The sequence below is a fragment of the Abrus precatorius genome, unplaced genomic scaffold (genome assembly GCF_003935025.1).
Source record: "Abrus precatorius isolate BTA unplaced genomic scaffold, Abrus_2018 Scaffold11, whole genome shotgun sequence".
In the NCBI taxonomy this organism is placed as follows: Eukaryota; Viridiplantae; Streptophyta; class Magnoliopsida; order Fabales; family Fabaceae; genus Abrus; species Abrus precatorius.
Window position 1 is genome coordinate 314744 of NW_020874303.1, and position 27194 is coordinate 341937.

Consider the following 27194-nt stretch of genomic DNA (forward strand, 5'->3'; position numbering starts at 1 on the left):
GTCTCATATGTAGGACAACAAATACCCTTGTATTCCTTACAATGATTTATTTGTAGTTCATAACCACTTTAAGGCTAATAAGGGAGAGATTGTACAATTTTTCTCAAACATATTACTAGAGATGTTGGTTTGATCATTCCTACATTTCGTGATATATTACAAGAGTAGTCGAAAGAAAAAGATGTTACGGAACAAAACAAAACAAAAGATGAATAAGACTTTCTTATTCAAAAATGTTAAAAATCATATATAAAAATAAACTATTTTTAAAATATTTTAAGACGATACCATTTTGTATCCAAAATGAACGGTCATTTCAAGTAACAAATAATCAATTTTAATACTTAATTTTAACCTCTAATCACAAAAATTAATATAATTGATGATTATTAATTTTAAAGACTAAAATTTTAAATTTTAAATTTTGAGTACTTTTTTAGTCAAATTACTTATTTTAGGGATATTAATCAATCTAAAATGAATCTTTAACCTCTGTTCTCAATCATTGTATAAATAAGCATAAAGAAATTCCGCTAGCATGGAAAAATGTTTACAGCAGCATAACAAACTTCTGAATCAACTAGATTAGAATTAGGCAACAATTTCATTTCATACACCTCTTGCAAGTTGTTTATGAAACCCTTTTACGTCAACATAACATCATTGGACCGTTAAAATCAAATAAATTCCATCCCGATAACAAAAGAAACAAACAAAATTAGTCAGTTCATATATGTCCCCACCATCTTATCCAACTTTACTTTACAATTATTGACAACGTAACTTTTTTAGCTCTTCAACTTTCACCACCATCCATAAAAGACATCAAGTTCCCTAGTAACATTCATCACCTGCCATCTTCTCTTTACTTAGAAACAAAACTAATGGGAATTCGTATTGAGAAACTGCATACCCCTAAAAGATCAACAAATGTTTATGCAGTTACCATCAACCGCCGCGTTATCACAACCACAGTCACCTCATCTCGCACTGTCCTTTCTTCGTGGATCGAAGACCATCTTCAAGCCCCAAACAGGCGTCAGCGGAAGGTTGTTGGCCTTGACATTGAATGGCGACCGAGTTTTACCCGTGGTGTTACGAACCCTGCTGCCATCATACAACTTTGCATTAAGAACTGTTGCCTCATCTTCCAACTCTACCAAGCTTCCTCTATTCCCAGATGCCTTTACATGGCCCTGGAGAACCCAAACATAACTTACACTGGAGTGAAAATATCTGGCGATGCGAAGAAGCTCGAGGAAGATTATGGGCTAGAGGTTGCATATTTTGCAGATGTTGCAGCAATGGCAGCTGAGGAGTTCGGTCAAAAGGAGTTCAGAAGGGCGGGGCTGAAGACTTTGGTGGAGTTACTTACTGGAGAAGATATGGAGAAGCCAAAACATGTTGCCTTAAGTAACTGGGAGGTCAAGGAACTTACTTGTGCTCAAGTGAAGTATGCTTGTGTTGATGCATACTACTCCTATAGGTTGGGGAAGTGGATGATTTCTGGCAAGTGGTAATCATAATTCATAGAATATTGTAGAATATTAATAGATGGTAGACTTCAGGTGAATATGTTTGCCATCATCATATATTGTGGTAGACTGTTTTTCTGTTATCTGGGGTTGGCATGGATGCTACGTGTGTAGTGCTAGCTGCTGACTCTGTAGTAAATAGCAATGTTGGTATTTATTGTGATTTATGTATTCGAAAATTTTAAGTGTGATATATTAATGTTATTGCTTGGTAATTAATAGGACATATTTTATTAAGTGCATATCTTAATTAATAACCCCCTTAGTTTGATACATCTCCTATACAAAGGTGGATGCTAACAGGCTTCTATTGTTTTAACAAAGGCAACTCTCACTTTTCATAACCATCGGCCTAAAATCTCAGGTTAATAAGGACTTATTATTTGTGCATATGCACCAGAAATTTTCATACAAAATTAAGGAAAGAAAAAAATAGAAGGGTGATAAGTGTTAAAACGATTAAGTGAAGAAGAAAGATAAGGTTAGTACTTAAAGGCTTGAACTGAGTTTATTTTATGTTCAACCGTGCAGATTGTTGACAGATCTATGTATAGATTTCAACTATGCTTTTTACTTATTAACTAAATCGAATTTGGAAAAGAATGTTTTTATTAGATAAAGATAATTAATTATAGTTTTTTTATTGTTTTACACAATTTCCTTTTTTGATGAAACAAGTGTAGGTAAGATGTCGCTCTATCTCAAGATCAAAATATGAACCCTTGTTAAGGACGAGAATATTACACTTTCTCACGTCCTACCAACAAAGGAGCATCAACAAGAATGAAATAAAAAAACCTCATGCCGCCAGTTGAGCCACTCATCAATAGCATAGTAACATTATAATTTAAGACAACGTTTAAAACTCCCCTCTATGACAGATTGTTTTCAATTTGAATCAATCAAGGCTAAACAGAAATAAGTATTCCCTTATTTCATTGTAAACAACTAGCGCAAAGATTGTTTGGATAAAATTTTCCTGGCTGATGCAAAGACGACGGCAAGCAACGAAATTTTTGCACCTTGGTTCTCATGCCTTCATTGCAATATTTTGTAGGCAATGGGAAAGGTAGGAGTTACATCAACAGGTACCTAGGTTAGAAAATACAATATACACAGAATTAGACTTGTGATATTTCAAACTCGCAGGTCATGTGAAAGAATAATGTCTTACGAGAATAATGTAGGAGAATTTATAAACGTGAAATTTATTAATATGTTCCCAAGCAACAAATATAAAAGTGAAACAGAGAATTGAAGAAGAAAATAGACTTTAATCCTTAATTAATGACAAAAGAAGAAATACAGCAAGAAGGATGACTCCTTACTGCCCAGAGCAATGCTCCTAATAGAGAAACGACTAAGTTTCCTCTACCCAAGATATCAGAAAAACAGCACACCCTCCACAATCTCACATCCTCCCCTAAATAACAGAAAGATATGGATATCCCACTCTCTCTCTCCTCTAATTGCCCGCACCCCTTTCTCTCATGCCACGTCAGCTCCTCCTCTTTTCTTTCGTGAGTACACTAACAATTTCTTAGGAAATGGCTTTGTTTCATGGGCCAATGGCTCAATAGGACCAATCTGGAATTGGGCTCTATCATTGCCCCCCACCTCTTCAATAGCTGTCTTGTCCTCAAGACATACTTCAAGAAATTGGCTTCTAATTGTTAAGGCATCTTCCCATGTAGCCTCCTCTCTAGTCTTTCCTTTCCAAAGTACCAGCCACTGAACCTTGTTCTCCCTTTTGTGTATGTTTTGTGTAGCAAGTATTGCTTCGGGTTCATTTATTTCTGCTCTATCATCCTCCAAGCCAGTTGGTAATTTGGGTTCAGCCTTGTAATTCCCTATTGCTTTTTTGAGCAAAGAGACATGAAATATCAGGTGTACTCTTCTATACGGGGGCAGCTTCAAGCGATATGCAACTTCTCCAATCCTTTCTAAGACTTCAAAAGGTCCATAGTACCTAGCACTCAATTTTGGACTGATTCTTGCCTCAACAGAATGTTGTCTATGCAGTTTTAACTTCAAGAATACCATGTCCCCTTTTTCAAAGCTTCTCCCCTGTCTATGCTTGTCAGCTTGGAACTCATCCTCTCCTAAGCTCTTACTAGATGATTTTTAAGTTTCCTCAATGCTTCATCACGGTCTAAGAGCTCCCTTTGCACTGCTTCCACCCTGATTTCTCCTTGAACACATCTCACCATCACAGGAGGTTTTTGTCCGTAGACTGCCTCAAATGGGGTAGTTTCGATTGACGAATGAAAATTAGTATTGAACCAATATTCTACACATGAAAGCCACATAACCCACCCTTTAGGCTAGTCGGTAATAAAACACCTTAAGTAGGTCTCCAAGCAATGATTTGTGACTTCAGTTTGGCCATCCGTTTGGGGATGGTAAGCTGTACTCATTTTCAGCGACGTTCCCTGCCTCTTGAAGAACTTCTTTCAAAAAAAACTCATAAACAGGGGATCTCGATCACTAACCACCGAATTTGGAATCCCATGTAGCCTTACCACTTCCTTCACAAATAACTCAGCAATGGTTCGCACAGTGTAAGGGTGTTTGAGAGGAATAAAGTGACTATATTCAGTCAGTCTGTCCACTACAACCAAGACAGCTTCAAATCCGTTTGACCTGGGTTATAAAATCCAAGCTAATGTCCTCCCATACCTTTTCTGGAAGAGGGAGAGGTTGTAAGAGTCCCCCCCGGAGCAGTAGTCATATACTTCTGCTGTTGACATGTATCAAAAGTTAGCACAAACTCCAAGGTGTCATTCTTCATACCCTTCCAATACAAGTTTGCAGCTAACCTTCTATAAGTACATTAAAATCCAGAGTGCCCCCTTTATGGGGTCGCATGGAACTCTTCTAACAATTTGGAGATCCAAGAAGATTTCTCTGAAATTACTACTCTATCCTTACAAAACAGGATACCTTGTTTGTAGGTAAACCCTGGAGTTACCTCTTTTCCTTGCTGCAGAGCTTCAATGATCTTCTTCCATTTGTCTTCAGCATGTACTTCGGCTATGGCCTCTTGTCAATCTAACCACACAGGTATGTACATTAATGCCCTGAATTCTGTTTCTCCTATAATTCTTGATGGTGCATCCGTCCCTTTATTCTTCAAACCAGGTTTGTATACTATCTCAAAATCATACCCAAGCAATTTTGCAAGCCAATTTTGTTGACTCCCTAACGTAACCCTTTGTTGCAGCAATTGTTTCAAACTCTTTTGATATGAATATACCTTAAACCTTCTCCCAGATAGGGAATGTTTTATTGCTAAAGTTACTGCCATTAACTCTTTCTCATACGCAGATTTGGCTAAGTTTTGACTACCCAGGGCCTTGCTAAAGAATGCTACTGGTTTGCGGTTCTACATTAGGATTACTCCAATTCCCATACCTAAGGCATCACACTCCAATTCAAAATCTACCTCAAAGTTAGGTAGAGTTAGCACTAATGCAGTTGTAATTCTTCTCTTAAGCTCCTCAAAGGCCATTTGCGCCTTATCATTCCACCCAAATCCATTCTTCTTAGTGAGTTCAGTGAGGGACTTTGCTATTTTACCGTAGTCCTTGATGAACTTTGCTATCTTCCATGTTTTATTGCTATTTCACCATCCTCATCCTTAGCATTTGGGCCAGGCCCATTCATTCCACCCCTGAACCATAAATTCGTGACCCAGTTCGACCCATCACATTCAAATGGGTTTTGAGACCCATATTTGATGATCCCCCTGTACGCATGTCTCGTCTTCCCTGCCAAATAGACCTTCGCGATGATAGTTCCACTTCCACAACTTGCGCAGTATTCATCATTCTTCCTCTACTCAATGGATTTGCGGTATGAAGACTCCTCAATCGTGAGCGAATTTCTTCCTGTAACTCATGAATGAAGAAGGCGAAATATTGTTCATCTTCCATTCTCAGAACCTGAGCCACTAAACACTCGAATTGCTCGATATACTCCTCTACACCCTCTGTTTTTTGTAAAAAGGTGAGTTGCTCAAACATACTCCTTTCACCCAATCCACTGCAGCGCTGGAGCAACTCCTTCAAAATTTTCCATGCGAGATCTTCATAATCATTTAACAGCGCATTGAAGAAATGGAGTGTTCCATCCTCTATACAAATCTGAGCCAAGTTCAACTTTACCTCCTCGTTGGTCTCCTGTACTCTGAAGTAAATTTCTGCTCGAGTAATCCATCCTGACAGATCCTCCCCGTAGAACAAGGGTAACTCAATTTTCTTAACGGATTGACGAAATTCATGCAGAGCTTCACCTTCCAAAGATTTCAGGCCTGATCCTGACATGCCCCAATAAACGTTTCCCTTCGAATTTGCAGACTTCCTTCCTCCCATGGAGTTTTCCCCTTCCACATTAGTGCGTTTACTCAAAGTTTTTGTCATTAATTCCACCAGTCTCGTTTGATTCTCCGCTGCCTCCCTTCTCAAGGTTTTGACAAGTTTTGCCTGGTTTTCAACTGCTTCCTTCCGCATAGCATCAATGATTGACTGGCTTTGTGTTGCTTGAAGTTGTATGGTTTCCATCGTGTTTCTGATTTTATCCAATTCTCCTTCTACCTTTCCCAACCTCGCTTCCATTTCTTCCGCTGGTTTTGCTTGTCCTCTTTTTTTCTTTGTTGGCATTCAATGATCCAATGAATCCGGCAGGTCGAACCATATAATACGTTCCCAAGCAACAAATATAAAAGTGAAACAGAGAATTGAAGAAGAAAATAGACTTTGATCCTTAATTAATGACAAAAGAAGAAATACAGCAAGAAGGATGACTCCTTACTGTCCAGGGCAATGCTCCTAATAGAGAAACCACTAAGTTTCCTCTACCCAAGATATCAGAAAAACAGCACACCCTCCACAACCTCACATCCTTCCCTAAATAATAGAAAGATATGGATATCCCACTCTCTCTCTCTCCTCTAACTGCCCGCACCCCCTTCTCTCATGCCACGTCAGCTCCTTCTCTTTTCTTCTGTGAGTACACTAACAATTTCTTAGGGAATGACTTTGTTTCATGGGCCAATGGCTCAATAGGACCAATCTGGAATTAGGCTCTATCATTTATCCTAAGGGAAGTGAGTTGCAAAGTTGCACACATGTAATGTAAGCCTATGAACAGTATTAGGACTGCTCCAAAAAGTTAACAGTGGTTCATTAGGCACTCCAAAAAGCCTATGCAAGAAAAATGACTTGCAAAGCCATAGAAGTGTGTGAAGAACAAGCACTTCATTAGGCACTACAATGTAGTCATCATCTTATCGCAACAAAAGTTAACAGAATTCTGTGGTCTAAAGATTTATACCTGAATATTCTCCAACTTTTTTAGAGCAACTTTCAGTGGTTCTGTCATCACACAGTATTTCTGAAGAAGAAAACCAGCGGCCTCTTTATCGCCTTTGGCTTGTATGGTAAGGATCTCCCGGCTTAGGCTTTCAACTGCTCCTTCAATCTTGTGGAAGAGAAATATAATTAATAGTACCCATCTTAGGGTCAAGCAAACTCAAGATGGAGGGACCAAGATAGTGTGTCTTGAAGCAATAATACCTTGGAAAAATCAACAGAAACTGTGTCTTCAGTATGCAATACAAAGGCTCCTTTCTCATATAACCAGTTGAACTGCAATGCTTGTCCTTTACTGACAATATGCAGTAGATTTAGATGCCAAATCATATCATAACAATAAACACCAGATGAAAGAAGAATGCATAGCTAGGCAGCGCACCCATGAGCTTCCTCTAAACCAAAACGTACTGACCGGAAGCATCCAGCAAGAAAAGAAACATACATGGACTTCAATAAACTTTCGGAAAGCAAGTCCTGGTAAAATCACAGAGACAATAAATGACATTAGCATCAATTGTAAGCCTCAAACAGTAGTCTAGAAAATGTAAGTCAAACATAAAACATAACACAGAAACTACTCAGTTAGCAAGTGATTAAGAGTTGAAGACACTTCAAAAGCATAGAGCAGAACAAGTCATATGTAAAGCATAGTTAATATTTGAAGTTAACAAAATATGGTAATTTGTTCTCATGTGGTTCAATTGTCAAAAATAGTGTTTGTCCTCTCAAGTCCCTACTAGATGTTTACTATAGTTAAGTGAAAAGTATAATGGAATTCTGCAGTGTTTGTCTACAATTCATTTGCCTTGAGTGCAAATAAGACTTTTAAGAAACTATTATGTGTTTGCAAATTTTTAAGGGGTTTTCTTAGAAACTCCAACGTATTGAGACCATAGTTGAGCTTATGGTTTTTCCTTTTCTGTTCAGGTTCCTTTTATTGACTTTCCCCAATCTAGGAGGACTCCCAACCCTCCTGCATTGCAATTCCTTTCCCTTAATAAACTCATATTTCTTCCCCAAGAGAAAAAAAAAAGTAAATAATTACCTGGGATATTAAGAATCTCAACGCCCAAAGGCCAACTATATCGGCTTTTGCTTCTTCCAGAGCTGAGTAAAATTCTTGTAATTCCTGTATCAAAAGGTAAGATATTGCAGGTAATATTATACACAAATAGACTGAAGCAAGGAAGTATACACACAATAGTAATTTTCTAAGCTTAAGATGCTTCTCATTATTTGATTGATGCCATCCAACAAATTACTGAATGCACAAGAGTTGACATCAACAGATAGGAAGGTGCGATATAACATCAAATATTTAAGAAGAAACAATCATAACCTTTTAAGGCTGATATAACCAAGAAATACACACTTAGACTAAACCAAAAGCATATCGAGATCTGGTGTGAGATTGTGGACAAAATAGGGAAAGTAGCAAACCCAAGGAATGCAGAGGCTCTTAAGGAAATAACATGAGTGAGGCACTTGGTTATCAACGACATAGGAGAGCATGCAGTTAATAATGTACCAAATAGTAAGAACAATAGTGCCCTAAAAAGCAAAAGGTAACATGTATATGAAGAGTCCTGAGTGATTCTGATTGGGTATTAGTTTTTACACGTAGCAAATATTTTTTGTTGAAGTCTGTGAACATAGGAGGTTTAGTGAAAAATGACTTCAAAAGCCATAAATTAGAAAGGCTAGGATAGATCAGTATTATTCCTACATAATGAAATGTATTATATGTGTATAAATTTGTATATAAACCTAGGGCACTAAACCTTATTTATACTTATAATAAGCCTCCCAAAAATAACCTACAAAGCACGAACTCTGACACAGATATGTACACTACAAGGACATGAACACTAAAGTAGCTCATGTCCAAAATATGACACTTTGTAGGGAAGAGTGATAGAAAGAGACAGAAAGACTCAAATGAAATGAAACATGAACAAAAGATCTAAATCAAAAATAATTTTTGTACTCTCGTGTATACTCAACTTTTTCCTATGATATTGAACCTCACAAAAGAAAATTAAGAGGCATCATTTTACAATGTAATGTGGCATTTGATCGCTTTCAAAACTAACTCCTAAAATAAGATGAAACCATATCTTTCAAGATAAGAGTATTCACCTTCTCAAACCAACTTCTAAGTTAAACATTTTTACTATGATAATAAGCTTCTTAAAAAAAAAAAAATTATAAAAAACTGAGGCATTATATTCTCTGTTTTACTTTTCTAAAAGCTAAAACAAAATTAATAATATTAATGTGTTCCTCAACTTCGAGTGTCTAAGCCAACAAAAAAGAAAACTAATTGAACACCAAATGAAAAGTGTCCAACACATGTCAGTGTCACAAACATGTTCCATACCACGGCACTTTGAATAGGAGAAATAGGAGAGGCATCCAAGCTTCATAAATGATAACCAATCCCAAGAGATAATGGAAAGTAATGAAACTAATCCTATAGGATAATATATGATAAGATATACTACTGCATTATGTCCACGGAATATCTCATTAAGTAACTTTTTAACAATAATAATAAAATACAACAATGAATTTAGTGGCTCATATTAACATCATCACTAAGTTAGTGAGCTTACTACCAGAGTTTTAACAATCAAATAAATTGCTCAATTGAGGTAAATTGTGTAACTGACCAATCTGACAGTAGACTTCCGACCACTAGGAAGTGTTATGGTATGTGGTCCAATTCCATGGCAGCATTCATGGCAAATTGTATGCGTAAAGAATGATTCAAAATCTACATGTTCTTGTTGCTCCTTTGCAATGCAGGCAGCTGCTATAGGAAGAAGAATATGCTTGAACCTGTTTAGAATTGGCAAGTTTCCCCAACATAAAATATCAATTTAGAAAATATGCAACAAAAAGAGACCCATTTACAAGTTGTAAGTTGTAACTTGAACAAACTAGATATTTTAGGGTCAAACTTTACTTAGCCTCTGAAACATTCTTAAGCATGACCATTGATGATCCCTGCTCTTTTACAATACGCTCATCATTTGGCAGATTGAAAGCAAGAGTCTGTGGTCCCTTGACATCCTAAAATAATTCATAGATGTAAAATTTCCAGTTTCATAGTTAAGCAAAATACAGAATTGCAAATTTACAACAGAGAACCCCTTGTGAATTTTATTAGAAAGGACATAGGGAAATTTTGCGTCCACCACAATAACTGCTTAAGCCAGATGTCATGGACAATATTATTGGTACAGAATCATCATTTTTTGGTCATTAGGTTTCTATTTATTTTCAAAAGCATTCCTCTGCAGCCAATGGTCTTGCCATTTAAATCATGCTTTATACCAGTATTTTCAACAGCAGGTTAGTTCAAAATTGACAGAAACTGGATAATTATTGTCAGAACTCAGAAGCATCTTTCCTTACTTTAATTATACACAGACAGAAACACACACTCACACTCAATAGTCAAATATTCCTAACACTCACCCCTGCATTATATAGAAGCTGTATCACACGGATAGGAGCTGCATTCACATCTTTTGATTTGTATGCACTGTCCATTGGGAGATTTTCCTCCAGAAGCTTAAGACAGAATTATTTGAGACGTCAGTTGCACTTAATTTAGACAAAATAGAAACTACAGATCTTATTCACACATTAAATTGCTTGAAGCATAGTACCTGTAGATTATCACCAAAGAGTTTCAGTTGAGCTGTTGCTTCATCGTCCCTGATTCCAATATATGCTTCAAAGGTAGCCTAAAAGAATTGCAAAGAAATTACTGATTCATAAGCTCAAAGATAGTGGTCTTTTCAACTGAGATAATGCCAGCAAGTTATCACTGAATTTACATTATTGGGATAATTTATATTTGTTTATTCATAATAGTGTAAAAGAGTTTAGAAATTCAACCCAGAACATGGCATTCAAAGATATACATTAACCTTCATTGCACCATAACTTGGTCCATTAAGCTCTGGCTGGACAAAGTTGCTATACACTTCCATAGCAAATTTACACACCTAAGCCTTGACACAGATCACCAGATCTAAGATTGAAGTAACGGGTGTGCATGGATTGGTTTGGTGTAAAACCAAACCAAATCCAATTATAAACTGGTTATGTCAAACCATTTACTTTTCCTAAAACTGGTTTAGTTTTGATCAAACTGGTTTTAAACCAGTTTCAAAATCAATTTATAATCAGAGCCAGATTTTCCCTATTATTTATAAAGAGCGTAAGTATATATTGCATCAGTTTTCAATCCCATAGTTATTGGCTTTGGTGTGTTCTCTGGTGTACATTCTTGAATGAATGCTTATCGGAAAGGAAAAGGTCACAAGAAGAAATTAGATCCCATGATGTAGGCTCAACCAATGAGAATCATGATTATAGATATCCAAATATATGGTTAAAAGCAAACATTGAAAAAAGAAGCTCGATAACTGAAAAACACCTATTGAGAAAAAGATGACAGAAAATCAATTAAGATAGTTTAAATAGTGCAAATAAAGCCATTGGAGACACCAATGAAGATAGTAGATGGCATGACTTTTAATCCATAGTAAAGAAGTAGAGGGAGATCAAGAAGAACTTTAGGGAAAATTATTAAAAGGGATATTATGGTCAATAATATTTTAGAAAATTTGGTTTTTGACCAAACTCAATGACATTGTGTAATCTATGTGGCCAACCACACCTAGTAGGATAAGGCTTAATTGTTGTTGTTGTGGTTGTCAATATTTTAATAAATTAGCTGGTAATGACACAACTTAATTCAATAGTAATACGCTACAATTTTGAGATGCATTAACTTTTCCAATATAAAAAGAACATTTAAGTTTAAAATAATCATAGCCTTCATAGGACTTTAATTGTATAAGCTGCAGAAAGCCTCAATGTTGAGAATTACCTTGTATCCAAAAAGTTTATCCTCATAAGTTTCATATGGCCCAATTGTAACATCCAACTTCGAGTCCTGCACAGAAAATAGAAGGAAAAAATAATTTTATGATCCAAAAATTTTCACAACAAATCACAGTACAGAAAGGATACAAGTGTGCTAAGGCTTTGTTGTTATTATAATAAAAACATAACGGTAAGGATACTAGTAAGCTAAAATTAGAGAAAGCCTATTTTTTCCCCAATATTGCTTACTGGTAATAAAAGCCTATCCAAGAAAGCATAATTTTCAACTGATAAGGGTTTCCTAAATTGAATGTGCAGGACCGTTTAGTGATTTGTATGACCAGATTCATAGTCCCATCAACTATCAATGGGAAGCAACATAGAGGTTCTTTCCTGTAAAAGCATTTGGGTTGGTGTGTAGGTGGATGGGTGTTAAAATATACAAACATATGCATAAAGCAAGGGATTCATCACATGTTAGGGCAATGACCATTTAATAAGTAGAGGCCTAAGTTCCTTGGTATTTTTTTACTATTACTCCTTTTTTTCCAGATTAAACGAATTATTGTCATATATAGATTCAGATGATCCCTAAGTGATATTTTCTCAACATTTTCTTCAGCAGCAGAAAATTCCCAAGGATTAGATTTGTTACTTGCTGATTTGTGGGAGGAAAAAAAGACGTCCCCCACACCTATTAAAAACAATTTGGCAATGAGTTAAAACAATATAACATTAATAATACTTTTAGCACATTAAAAATAAAAATGATAACCTTGACTTAAATAAATCTGTGAATATAGTCAATTAGAAGTTGTTGAGAAACAATCATGATATTTGCTATTTTCTTTTGTTTTACGAAAGAAATAAATTTAACTTACTAACAAAATGTTATACAAGAGAGGAGGGAAATGAATATGGAAGAAAAGAGGACCAAGTATCATGAAAGTAGCATAGCTTGTCCATGTCTATGTGTATGACTAGAAGAATAGGTACACATCACACAATGAAATGAAATCCTGATAAGAATTAGCAGTGATTGAATAAACTCTCTCATTTACATTAGTAAAGCTAACAATACAACTACATAAAATTTTTTATATAGAATATTTAAATAATGGAGCTCTTTTGATAGTAACTAGAAATTATTCAGCATTCACAGAGCATCTTACCAACTTGCCTACAACTTTATAACTACTGTAGCAAATAGTAAACTACAGAAAATGACTAACCAATTCCAACCAGGCTATATCGGAGTCATAATAATCATTTGAAAGGAAAGCATCAGCCTTGCTATGTAGCAGCCTCTTCAAACTACAATAGGAAAGAATGAGTTAACCACCATTTGTAAGTAGTATTCAGCATGAAGTGGAACAGTGACTGCTTAATAATGAATGTAGATTGAAAAAAAACATACCTTGGTGAGTTGGTAATGTCCCCAGCTTTATGCAATAAATCAGCAGCTTTTGCAAGAAGAGACTTGTACTCTTCAGAGTAAGGAACTATATATAGATCATGAGAACCTGCTTTGTTATCGGACTGATTAGAATCTAAAATAAATTCACTGTGCCTTTTAATAACATTGAAAAATCCAGTTGCCTCTTTCTGTTGATCCTTTCCTAGACTGTCCTTCCATAATTCAAACTCCTGCAAAAGAAAATATTTATCAATTTTCAATTTTTCCAACCAATTTCTTGAAATATGAGGTAAACTGAACATATATTTTTTCACTTAAACTTTGTATACAGAGAGATGACGAATATATATCAGGTGACTAATTAATTCTGACCTGGTATTTGTAGGAAATAATCTTGCAATCATAATTACAAGAAACAAAAGTAAACTAATTACAGGGAAATAAATCTATACAAATAAAAATGAAAATAAGGAAATTAAAGTAACAATTAACAAATGCTCTAACACAGTTGTTTAGACAACAGATGTTTAGCATGATGATACCATTTTGTCCATGTCTGGCGGGTAGAAATTAGCACCATCTGGTTTCAGCATGGGAAATGCTGCTCTGTATTCCAAACCTTTCCAATCTCTAACTGTCCTCGTTGCTTTAGAAAGCAATCTTATTGCTGAATCTGCAGTTGTCAAAAATGCCTCATCTTCATCAAGGCAAGACCTGCCAACAATGAATAGATTATAATTACACAACAACGTACATGGACACAAAAGGGACACTTTAAAATAAGTAAGTTCTACTTGTATATTCTTAAAACTAACAATTTACATTATTCAAGGCAGACAGATGTTCATATATCTGTCAAGAACACCATCTAGCATTTGGTCTTGGCAATTTCAATTGTCAAAACAGGTCTACGATTGTTAAAGGATCCTATGGATTAAGAAAACAGATTTTGGTGGGAATCTAAATGCTAAAGTGGGCAAATGAGCCAAATTATAGGATTTTTTTTGTCTCAAGTCCAGGATGATTTTCTGGCATAAAAATTTACCTAAACCTGCCTATCTATCTATTATACACACCATTCAACCGGTAGATTAGATAGTCAAGAAAATACTTACCATGGGCTCTTGTTAATCTGATAATATGACCATTTCAACTTGTTCAACTCTGATGTATCAGCATGCCCTTTCAACCAATCTCTAAGAGCTGGATTACTGTACCATGACTGATAGGGAAATAAATAAACAAACTTAGTAATGGACACTATCATTTGAACATATCCATTGTCTTGGTTCTACTCTACAAATCACAATTAAAAAATGAGAATATATTTTTGGAGCTTATCAAGCATGCTACATGGCACATAATACATGCATATGAAAAATTATTTGCTTGGATAAAAGTTTAAAAGTGAAATTACTATTGAATTTTTTATACTTCATATGAACATGCATAGTGAACATATAACATAAAATAAATACAGACAAGGTCCATAAACAAATGCATACAAATTACAAATAAAGCCATAAACGGATTGTAAACAACCTGCAGATGAAAAATTTCGTCCATAACAGTTGCAGCCTTGACAACAAAACCTAGAGCCTCTTTGTCTGAATCGGTAAGCCCTGTCAACTGACAGAATGAAAAATTAAATTTATTTTTAATGTTGAAGGGGGACCTCAAATTTTTGGATAAACATCTTATTAATAGTCCCAGGATTGATAAACTCACAATCATAATATATCATAACCTTCAACACTCATAAAAGACACTTCTAATTAATTTATTTGCAACAAAAATTCATCCAAAACTTTCATAGTTAATCTCACTGATGTAAAAACTCCAGAGAATTAATTGCTAGTATCATTCATCTCATGACAATCACGTGCATAATGTGAATATATTATAATTTCCTTTAGCCTATAAATCAATAAAATATTTTATTCTATACCTATTTACTGCTAATGCTTTGATATGGGGCTTTCAGTACACAATGCGATGCAGCGTTCCCAATATCATTCAGGATCAACATAATGTTGCCAAGAGATAACAGAATCCAATCAAAATTATATATTTTGTAAATAGTTCAAGAAAGATAAGTCTGAAAGGGATACCATCTCTAGACCATGCAAAACAATTAGAAAAACAATGGAAAGGTGTGCAATGTCCAACATCAAACAAATGGAATCATAGAATCTGAACCAAATACCATATAGTTCCAATATACTAGAATTCTGGAATTATAAAGACTTTTTTATTCAGCTCTAAGATTAAGTACCAGGTTGAATCAACATTTGGCTGACTCTCATATTTCAATGTTATTTTTGGTGAGAACAAATTCAAGTTTTATCTTTATCAAGTCTGAAACCTTAATGTGTTTTCTGTGTATTGCATATGACCCAAGGGTCTAAATTTATACATGTACAAGGGAATCTATATTAATTGCATATTATTACCTTAATAAAAGTAATCCTGATATCCTGCTGTAATTACGCTATTTTATTGACCTAATTATTATAATTACACATCATGCCTAATTACTATATTTACATATCAACAATCATGCTTAATTACTATATTTACATATCAACACTCCCCCTCAAGCTGGGGCATACAAATCATATGCACCAAGCTTGTTACAAATATATTCCACTCGAGGCCCCCTTAAAGATTTTGTAAACAAGTCTGCCAACTGATCATTAGAGCCAACAAAGCTTGTCTCGATTCTTTAATAAAATGGCAATCAATTTCTATGTGCTTGGTTCGTTCATGAAAAACCGGATTAGATGCTATGTGTAGTGCTGCCTGATTGTCACAAATTAACTTCATCTTATCGACCTCTCCTACTTTAAGTCGTAGGAGTAATTGTTTTAGCCAGGTAAGTTCACATGTGGTCACAGCCATAACACGATATTCTGCTTCTGCGCTGGATCTAGCAACAATGTGCTGCTTCTTGCTTTTCCATGAAATTAAGTTCCCCCCAATAAAAATACAGTATCCCAAAGTAGACCGTCTATCTGATGGTGATCCAGTCCAATCAGCATCAGCGTAGCCAACAATAGCAGAGTTTCCCTTATTCAGATAAAGTAGCCCTTTGCCTGGTGCATGTTTGATGTACCTGAGAATGCGAACAACAGCATCCCAATGGCTGGTATAGGGAGCGTTTAAGAACTGACTGACTACACTAACGGCAAAGGTGATGTCTGGTCTTATGATGGTGAGATAGTTGAGTTTACCAACCAAGCGTCGATACCTTTCTGGGTCTTTCAAAGGCTCCCCCTGAGCCGGAAGGAGCTTGATATTGGGCTCCATAGGGGAATCAGTCGAACGACAGTCAAGCATGCCAGTTTCAGTAAGAATATCAAGGGCGTATTTGCGCTGATTGAGAGAAATTCCATGGCTGGATTGGGGAACTTCAATACCAAGAAAATATTTGAGAGGACCGAGATCCTTGGTCTGAAAATGTAGGGACAAGTGATGTTTGAAGCGCAAGATGCCCATGCGATGTAGTGTCAGAAGAGGCGAAAAAGAAGGGACAACTTTCGAAGAAACTGATATCAGCAGAGACTAGGTAACGGCGAAGGTCGGGAGAATAGCATCGATAATCTTTCCGAAGACGAAAGTATCCCAGGAAGAGACATTTTAGTGATTTGGCAGTGAGTTTGTCACGTCCTGGAGAAAGGTCATGGACAAAGCAGGTACACCAAAACATGAGGAGGAAGAGAGTAAAGAGGTTGTGTAGGAAACAAAATGGAATGAGGTACCTGATTGTTGAGGACAAAAGATGACATGCGGTTGATTAAAAAACAAGCAGTAAGGACAGCATCTCCCTAGAAACGGAGTGGTACTTTGTAGTGGATGAGGAGAGTGCGGACTGTTTCAACTAAGTGACGATTTTTTCGTTCAGCAACACCATTTTGTTGTGGTGTATGGGCACAGGAAGACTGATGCAGAATACCCTGGTCAGACAAGAAAGATTGAAAAGCAGTAACAAGTATTCGCAAGCATTGTCAGTTCGTAAGATATTAATTTTACTGTTAAATTGGATTTGTATTTCAGAAGCAAAAGAACGAAAAGTAGAGAAAACATCGAAACGATTTTTATGTAGAAATAACCAAGTGCAACGAGAAAAATCGTCTATAAAAGTGACAAAATATTGATATCCTAAAGTAGAAGTAATACGACTCGGACTCCAAATATCCGAATGGACTAAATAAAAAGGAGACACAGCTCTGTTATTGACACGACTCGGAAAAGTAGCTCGAATATGTTTGGCTAACTTATAGGACTCGCAGTCTATGGTGGATGCTTTAGGTAAGTGTGGAACCATGATCTGCAGTTTTTGAAGGTTCAGATGACCCAATCGTTGATGAAAAAGAGCAGGGGATTCGATAGTTGAACAAGCAATCGGAGCCGATGCAGTAAGATAATACAATCCTCGAGATTCATATCCTACTCCAATCGTCTATTCGGTAGTCCAATCCTGCACAAGAACAGAATTATTAGTGAAAAGAACTGAATAATTGGACGACCGAGTAAATTTACTGACGGAAATGAGATTGAAAGGGCAATTTGGAACAAATAATATTGACTCTAAGGAGAGACCTGGGACCTAGTATTACCAATGCCAGAGAAGTTGGTTTGAGAACCATTAGCTAAAGTGACAGGAGGAAGAGAATCGAGATGAGTGAGGTGTGAGAAAAGGGAAACATTACCAGACATGTGATCAGAGGCGCCAGAATCAAGAATCCAAAGACCAAAGGATGGAGACTGGGAAATGCAGGTAACAAGAGTACCTGCTTGTGCTACAGAGGCAACTGGTGGAGCGGATTGGGGGTTGGTAAGTGAATCTGATTGTATGGCGGCTTTGTATCGGAGATAGTCCTGGTATTCTAATGTAAGCACAGGAATATGAGAGGATATGGTAGGGGCTAGAGATGGCATGTGAGCAAGATTCACACTAGGATTTTGGGCTCTGGCCTTGGTGTGACACTGAGCCTCAAGATGGCCAAAACGTTTGCAGTAGGCACAGCGAGGATGCAGACGAGAATAGGTGTTACCACGTCCCCTCCCACGACCGCCAGGAAGAAAGGAGTTCAGCAAGAGTGCAATGGAATCAAGAGGAGATGTGAGAAGTGGGGTTGCTGCAAATGATTGAGGAGTGGACATGCGTAGTAACTGCTCAGAGATAAAATCAAATGATGGCACTGTAGGGCTAGAAAGAACCTGATTGTGAACAGAGTCAAGTTCTGGAGAAAGGCCGTGAAAAGCAAGCACCATGAAGAATTCGCTTCGTTGTTGGGCATGTTTTTCTGCATCATTAGTAAATGGCATAAGAGCATTAAATTCAGACATTAAGCTGTCAAGGTTACCTAAGTAAGTTTGCATATCCATGTCCTGTTTTTTGATAGAGATAAGGTTGGCAATGAATGTATAGAGACAGTGAACTTGATTGGAATAAACTCGTTTGGCCTTATCCCAAATCTCATAGCAGGTTTTAAATGGACGGTATTGTTGTTGCAGTTTGGTATCAATGGAGAACCAGAGAACACTACAAAGGGAGGCATCAACTTGCTTCCAATGGTCATGTTTGTCTGCAGCAATGTCTTTAGCCTATGTTGTGAAATGGTCAGAGCAGCCTTGTCCTTGGAACCAAAGTTCAACAGCTGCTGCCCAAGAGGAATAATTGGGAGCCCCGAGGAGTTTCTCACAAGGTATCAAAGGCACAGTGATGAAGGTCACAGCAGCACTGTCAGAGGTAGACATTGTGGGATGAAGGAGAAGAGAGGAAAAAGGCTATAACAACGTACCAGGGAGGTCGCAAAAAAAAAAAAAAAAAAGAGAGATGCGCAGGCAAAAATATGGCGGTGCGTGAAACTGATGCGCAGGACGGTGGTCGCCGGCGAAAAGACCGTTCTGGTCGCAGCCTTAGATGGCTGGAAAAGTCAACGGCGGCAGAGATCTGGGCCAGAAAAGGGCTCCGTATTGTAGCACGGTTACTGTAGCAATCGAGGAAGAGGTGTTAGATCGAAACCTAAATTTGATACCATATCAAGTCTGAAACCTTAATGTGTTTTCTGTGTATTGCATATGACCCAAGGGTCTGAATTTATACATGTACAAGGGAATCTATATTAATTACATATTATTAAGGTAATCCTGATATCCTGCTGTAATTACGCTATTTCATTGACCTAATTACTATAATTACACATCATGCCTAATTACTATATTTACATATCAACAATCATGCCTAATTACTATATTTACATATCAACAATCTTGAATATGCTGAAAACTCAGAAATGACAGATAAATGCTAGCTGACAGAATTAGCTCAGAAATACCCCCAAACATGTAACTAAAACACTCAAAGAACACTGATATAAAGACATTACAGCTACTCTTTTCATTTATTCATAGGGTCCCATTATGTCAAACAAACCACTTTAGTTTCAGACATAAAATAAGGTTAATTTGTATTCAAGCTCAAGGAGGATTGTGATATGACAGAAATGAGATGTATTCAAAGAGGGTTGTAATATACTAATACAATACATACTTTAACGTTATGCTATCCAAATGGACAAAAGGTACTGGGGCAAATAGAATTAAAAGATAAACAGTAGATAGATATAGGTCAGTACAATATAACAACCAAAACAAATAAAAATTACAACAACCTCTGCACTGAGGGAAATGGGAGCGTAACGACTTATTTGCTTCTGAAGAGTCAAACTGCGTGCTACAGTATTTTCCTTGTACCTTCAACAAATATGTAAATGAAAGAATACCAAAATGAACATATAATCAATGTTAGAATTTAGTGTAAACACATGTACCGCTGTTTCTTGGTATAGTAGGAGAGAAATGTCTATATTTGTAATGGTTACTCTTCAACTTGCCAAAAACAACATTGACACACCCTACTAAGCCAACTTCTAAGCTATAAAGCACAGACACTCCCATTGCATGAGGTGCCGGAGTGTAAGATGTGTTTCCAACACCAATACTTCAACAACACATGTCAAACACTTCTCACTTAGGGTCCAATTAAACAAGTATTTGTTGTCAACTCAAATACTTGAACCAAAAATTTCATATAACTTGAATTCTTGAGTCAACACCTTAAATATGAATGGACATTTTATGAACTATATACATAAGTCACCTTAAATATATTCTAAATATTAAAAATAATGTCTCTTAGCACTTTTTTCCACTCCTTGTCATAGAAAGAAGGCATTCATACAAGAACATATGATTATTGATTACCCATTTGGATTTTCTATTATGTTGCTTATATTTAACTTCAGTTGAGTTTCTTTTTGTCTCTTTTATACATATATACATTCACACACACGTGTATATATATATATATATATATATATATAGGCGACATATCAAATAAGAGGACCATTTTTATGTGAGAGTGGAGAAACAAATTTTAATCATTAGATCTCATTATGAATGGCGAGGATTAAAACATACAAATCATTTAAGATTTTTAAAAAGTCATATGACTTTCTTTAAGTGATCATGTGACTTCTTAAATCTTTTAATCTTAATCATCCATGTATAATTATACAGTCTAAATTTATTTTTCACTCTTGTATAATAAAGACTCATTTTACTATACACACACACACACACACACACACACACACACATATATATATATATATGCAAAGATGAAGCTCCAAGAGTAAAGTAACTTTGACAAAAGTTACTCAACTTAATAACTTTTATAAATATTGAATTCTGTCAAGTCAACCTATAAATAAGATTATATGTTCATTTTAATTATGTATATCAAGTTTTAGATAAACTAGATGTTCATAGCTATATAATTTCATAATCAACATTTACTTATATTTTAAAAATGTATATTAGACATAATATAAATTGGTCCGGTGAATTGTTAATTAGTTTTCGAGTTATATGACTTTTTAAATTCAACAGTTGGATTGACAAAATTCAATATGTATAAAGAGTTGTTAAACAAAATAACTATTGTCAAAGTTACTAATAGAATAACTTAATCTTGCTTATCTATCTATCTATCTATATATATATATATATGGACATTAGCTGTGTTGGAATTTGTGCATGCTTATGAGCCAACAATCTGCCTCCTCAAACAACCAATTGAGGCACCAGGACGAAGCATCCACCCCGATCAATTAAGCAAAACAGCTTGGCAATCTATCATCCCCATGCAAAGAAAGGGAAAATCCAAGCGACCAAAGACACCCAAGCAGACAAGAAAAATCCCGACTCCAAGAAGATAAGGGAAAAAAATTATGTTCTAGTAGCAATCATGAGCTTGGAAGCACCTATAGCCCAATTAATATCTCAAACTTTAAATTGTTATGGTAGCTACAAAGCAAGTAGAATTGTCACCAAAGATAGCATTGGAGTGTTGCACTCTCAATTCTTTCCTTTTCCTTGTATTCTGTTTTAAAGGATATGTTTTCTTATTTCTAGCTGTACTTCATTTCTTTTCTATTGAATTTTTTTTTTTTAATAGGAGAAAATAGAAAGACATGGTGTTACCAAGAGTGAAGTTTTATGATGGGAACTAAACCAGAATAATGATAATTTTTACAAGAGTGATTGTATAATGAAAGAGGTTTCACTTCACGTATAAAAATTAAGAAGCTTTTCATCATTCAAAACACATACCTCTTTTCGATTATATCAAAGAGTTGACCATATTGTCCATTAACATCGTAAGGGACATAGTCTGAATCTTCTTTGGCTAGTAACCTTTTATACCCTTCATAAGAGATATATTTAACAGCAGAAACCTCTGTTTCCTGCCAACGAATGAAGATCACCTCATAAAAGATCAGGAAATGCGTAAAGGAGAGGCTTGGAATTATAGTAGCACATCAAATAACAATCATTTGTATAGAATCACTTATGGGAAGAGCTCTGAAGCACGGGTACTTAATTTCCGTTCAAGTACCGGTACCGGGACGGGTACACAGCTGGTATGCCTGGGTAAGTACCCAGTACGTACCCAAAAGATTTTACAAATTAAAAAAAAGGGGTACGTCTTTGGGTACGTCGGGTGTGATAATGGGCACGGAGAATTGAGAAATTTTAAAAAAATATCAGTTCAATTAGGTTTTATTTTAGGCCAAAATTTTGACCCGTTTTCTCCCAACATTTCCCAGTTCATCCTCCAAATTTCAGCCCCCAACCTGTACTTCCCAAGTTCTGCTCAGCATCGAAACTCCACAAAACTCCATCAATCTTCCAAGTTCCAACCTTAGCAACCAGCCAACCACCTCCATCACCCTCAACTTGCAGCAGCAGCGTTGTTCAGCGTCCAATAGCAGCAGCAGCATCCAGCGGCAGCAATAGTGTCCAGCGGCAACGGCAGAGCGGTGTCCAGCATTCGGCATCCAGCGGCAGTGGCGGCATCTAGTATTGTAAAATGTTTTATTATCTTTGTGGACAAATATATGCCTCTTTTATATTATATAATATATGATATATTAAAATTTGTGTGCTTTTATTTTATATATAATTTTTTATATTTTTTTAATCGACGTACCCGTATCTTAGTTTTTTTAAAAATGCTGTGTACCCGGTACCAGTACTGTACCCGTATCCATGCAACATTGGGGAAGAGAGAGAGATATTACATTACTTTCAACTCATTATTGCCTTATAGACTAATACCCTGAGAATTATAATGACAATAATGCATCTAAAGGAATTCAATGAATATAGCAGATAAAAAAACATAAATCAAAGTGAAACATAACTATGAATGATCTATTGCAAACTGCATAATTCTTCTTATCGTGTGAAGATTGTTCAGCTGAAACAAATGATATTAGACATTGATGTTACTGATGTTAATAAATATTGTTTTTTAGATTAGAAAAATCATGGAATTTGCTCCTCCTAGGTCTAGCATTCCTTCCACCAGATATTTAAAAGTAATTCCCATGCGAAAGAAGAAATAGTGTCACATTTAATACACATATGTCTAAATATAAGCTTATAAATGCAAAAGTTTAATTTATAGATTACCCCAAATATGCTTGTTGAAACAAAATTAAAAAAGCATAAATTCATGTAGAACTAGAATAGGTATCAAGGAGAAATAATAAAAACGAAATCAAGTTTTCAAAATTTAAATTTAAAAACAAGGCTCAAATCATTAATTACTAAGCATAAACTTGAAATTATAAGTGAATCATAAAATACTATACAACGATCACAAATGCCAGACCTTCATACTGAAATCTAGCACTTCCAGAACAAGCTAAATTTGCTGAATAAAGAAAAACCATAAACGATAGCTCCATAATTGAACAAACATGGTGTATTATGTTTCTGAAAGAGCTCCAGTAAGTCCAATTTGAATATATCTTATACATCCTCACCTGAAGTGTAAAGGCTTCCAGAGGTATTGGATCAAGAGTTGTTACCAGATACACATCATTATATTCATTATTGATGTATTTTCCATCATTTATGACACTGCATTCCATATTTAAAGTTAACATCAGCTAGTCCGCAGATAAAATAAAATGAGTCGAAGACACAGTAATAGTTGAAGATAACAAATACTACATGCACACAATAAAATGAAAAACTCAAATCAACTAAGCAAACGTGAAATAGACCCCTCTAAAGTCTGAAAAAACCCTTATCTTGAAAGGAAGGTTTTTTTTTTTTTTTCAATTTTTAATTTTCAGTTTATATCTTTTCATTATAATCATAAGAATGTCACCTTCACATTCTATTTTTAAATTTCTGATAAGTAAATTGTAAAACCAAGGAAATTTTGGAAATAGAACACAGAATGAAAGCAAACAGGCAGCATTTATGCAATTATAATTATAATATTATAATTAAAAACTAAAATAAAAACAAAGAACAAAACGAGCCCTAATATTTTTAGTTATTGACAAAATAAAAAAATACAGAAATACACCATAAACCACTTACCACTCTTGGAGGAAAACAAATATCAATTCGAATGCATCCTTAGGAAGGGTTACACCCAACTCTTCTTCGAGCTCCCTCCTGAAAAATTAATCATAACAATGACACTAACACTTGATTAGTAATTCAATTTCTATATGCAGCTCCCTCCTGAAAAATCAATCATAACAACAACACTAGAGACTTTTGATTAGTAATTCAATTTCTATATTCAGCTCAATACCCAATTTCAATTTGGTTTTATGCCAGAAAAGTCTACAATAGAAGCTATATATGCAGAAAAGACTTGCACATGGTTTTTATTGATTTGGAAAAGGCATATGATCGGGTACCAAGAGAAGTGCTAAAGAAAGCTTTAGAAAAGAAGGTTGTGTGGAGTCTTCTACACTGAACAATTCAAATTTGAATTCTACAACAACGAATAATTCCAGTATAAATTCTTTCAATAAACCCATTGAAAATCTTGGAGTTAGTAGAAGGGGGAGAAATTTTAAGGAATTGTCAGCAGTGGAGTATAATGAAAGACAGCAAAAAAGACTGTTTCAGATGTGATGAGAAATTTTTCCCGGACCACATTTACAAGAATAAACAATTAAGGGTCATGTTGTTGGAAGAAGACCTTGATGAAAGGGAAGTGTTAGAGGTAGGAGGAATACAAGACAACGTTTGGGAAGTAAAATCAAGATGGTGGGACCCAGTTGGAGTTCTGTAATCCTTCACCTTGAGGACAAGGTGAAGCTTTAGGGAGGGGATTATTGATAGGTCACTCCATTGATAGTTTGTCTAAACAAATTACTTAGTTAATCTCCATTAGTTGGTTAGTTAGGTGAGTTAGGTGAGTTAGTTGAACAAGGCATGTTGCCTATAAATAAGAGTGGAGATTAAAGAGGGAGGGGGAATTGGTGAAAGGAAATTGAGGCCTTTATGGCATTGGGAGGTGCAGGCCCTTGAAGTTCAGCAGTGTTAGTTTTGTAATTGGGATTCATCCCTAATTCTTCTTAATAAAATACCTAGTTCCTATCACAAGGCTTAATCAAAGCCATTCACATTCAAACCAACTTATTACAACAAAATAAAATTATTTTTGTAACTTCTCAAGAAAGATTTCAAAAAAAAAAAAAAAAAAATTCCTTCTAAAAATAATTAAGCTGAACATGTCAAACGGTCCATCAATGATCAACTTGGTCTTTGACATGCCAAAAACATCAATTTGATTCCTGAAATAACAAATTTACTAGCAACTTTGACAATCAATTTCGTTTAGTAACGTTCAATCAATTTGGTCCTAACCTATAAGATACACAGATAAAATATAAAATATGGGTGTTAGATACAATTCGTATCGTATCTGATACAACAATGCGTCTTCTCTTGAAAAACCTATGATACGATGCTTTAAGATACATTTATAAATATAATAAAAAATTCAGAAAAATATAATTATTGCAAAAAAACAAGCAAACTAAGAACTTATTTCTAAACATTAGTACCACGATGAAAGTTGAAACACCGATACTAGTCATAAAATCTACATCAAATTGGCCAATGCTAGTCAAAAGCGTTAGAGTAAATTTGCCTTTCCATAATACCAAGCACCAAATTCACAGTTAACAAAGTTAAGAACCAAATTCACTTGTCCAAGGTCAAATAGTTCACTCTCTCAGGGACAGAAATGGTAATTCACAAGGAAGAGAGTACCTAGCAGTGATGAGTGAGGAATCACCAGCGGAAATGTGACCGGCGCTGGAAATGTCCCAAAGATGAGGCCACGAGTCCTTGCACGAAGCACGTCGTTGGAGAAGCAATTCCTGCGTTCTCTCAGCGAATATCCACACGTGAACGGCGCGATGATAATCGCCATCGCGATGAACGTCTCCTCTAAAAACACACACGCATAGTCGTGTAAGATTTTGAGGAATTGCGTTGAGTTGAATGAGAATGATCGCGAATTTACGATTACCTGGGTTTGGAAACGCCAGTTCTGTGACCGGTTTTGGTGAGAACGTCGAGGTACTCTTCTGCTTGTTGGTTATGCGTCTCAGAGGGTTGAATATGGCCTTTTTCGGCCATTGCGTTGCGCCGAGTGAGAGTTGGTGAGTCAACGCCAAATTTCCCTTCAACTTGTACTATGGAAATGGAATTTTAAATAGGGGGAAATGCCTTGCTTAAGGAAAGGGTGAACTACTTTCACTTACTTTTTCTTTTACTGTTTTGATAGAAAATATGGCTTAAGAGAGTATTTAGCCATGTAAAAGTTGGTGGAATAAACTTTTAAATTAATATTGGAGATTATATGTGACTTAAAATTTAAAAAAAAATAGTTTTTTTAAAGAAAATTTATTTTAGTCTCAATTTGTTTTAGTTTATGTTAAATTATATATTCAGTGCTTGTATTTAGAAAAGTTATGCTTTATATATATATAAAAGTACTTTGTTATGATTTGATCATTATCGTTTACGCATTTTAGTTCTTATAACCGAGAGTATTATAATGACAATTATTAAAATATAATAAAATACTTATATAAAAATTAAATATAAATTTTTTAAATATATAAATTAATTCATAAATGAATGTTAATTATAAGGATTAAATATATATTTTAACTAAAAATATAAAATAATTGATAAATTTATTTAGAAAAAATAAGTACTTAATAAAAGAATCATAAATTTTTAAGATACTGAAAAACCATGTTATTAAATCAAATCATTATTTTATGGCTCAATATCATGTATATATTTATTATACAAAACTTATTGATTTAGTAATACATAGATCAATCATAATTATAGTTAATAAAATATAAAAAAAATTATCAAAATTAAAAAAATTAAATATGTTTAGATAATTTTTTTTTTGGATAAAATATTTAATTGATGAAAAAGTATCATAAATATTAACTAATAAGATTTTGAATTTATATAATAAGAATCGCTTACATATATCATGGTAGAAAAGTTATGAATTCATTCATATAATAAAATTGAGCA

At 35.2% G+C, this 27194-nt stretch overlaps 2 protein-coding genes across 2 annotated transcripts; one reads left to right on the plus strand and one right to left on the minus strand.

Moving 5' to 3' along the window:
* The first annotated feature begins 869 nt into the window (after nt 1-869).
* On the plus strand, nt 870-1520 carry LOC113854132 (Werner Syndrome-like exonuclease). The gene has a single exon (XM_027484998.1). It carries the CDS (start codon nt 885-887, stop codon nt 1518-1520), a length of 636 nt encoding a protein of 211 aa, XP_027340799.1. The 5' UTR covers nt 870-884.
* A 610-nt stretch (nt 1521-2130) lies between these two features.
* Nucleotides 2131-26324, minus strand: LOC113856679 (nudix hydrolase 3). The gene is made up of 21 exons (XM_027488639.1): nt 26161-26324; nt 25899-26078; nt 24204-24281; nt 23636-23732; nt 21915-22048; nt 19913-19994; nt 14775-14861; nt 14348-14454; nt 13775-13946; nt 13233-13462; nt 13048-13129; nt 11820-11885; nt 10588-10665; nt 10394-10489; nt 9879-9985; nt 9583-9751; nt 7956-8039; nt 7290-7384; nt 7112-7202; nt 6870-7016; nt 2131-2627 (listed from the first exon to the last, which is right to left on the minus strand). Exons 1-21 carry the CDS (start codon nt 26268-26270, stop codon nt 2574-2576), a joined length of 2346 nt encoding a protein of 781 aa, XP_027344440.1. The 5' UTR covers nt 26271-26324; the 3' UTR covers nt 2131-2573.
* Nucleotides 26325-27194: the final 870 nt, after the last annotated feature.

Coding starts and splice junctions, on each gene's coding strand:
- LOC113854132 (XM_027484998.1), top strand. CDS start 885: ATGGGAATTCGTATTGAGAAACTGCATACCCCTAAAAGATCAACAAAT.
- LOC113856679 (XM_027488639.1), bottom strand. CDS start 26,270: ATGGCCGAAAAAGGCCATATTCAACCCTCTGAGACGCATAACCAACAA. Junction 23,733..24,203: donor TTTGTTTTCCTCCAAGAGTG/GTAAGTGGTTTA, acceptor TATGGAATGCAG/TGTCATAAATGATGGAAAAT. Junction 14,862..19,912: donor CCATTTCCCTCAGTGCAGAG/GTTGTTGTAATT, acceptor TCATTCTGTCAG/TTGACAGGGCTTACCGATTC.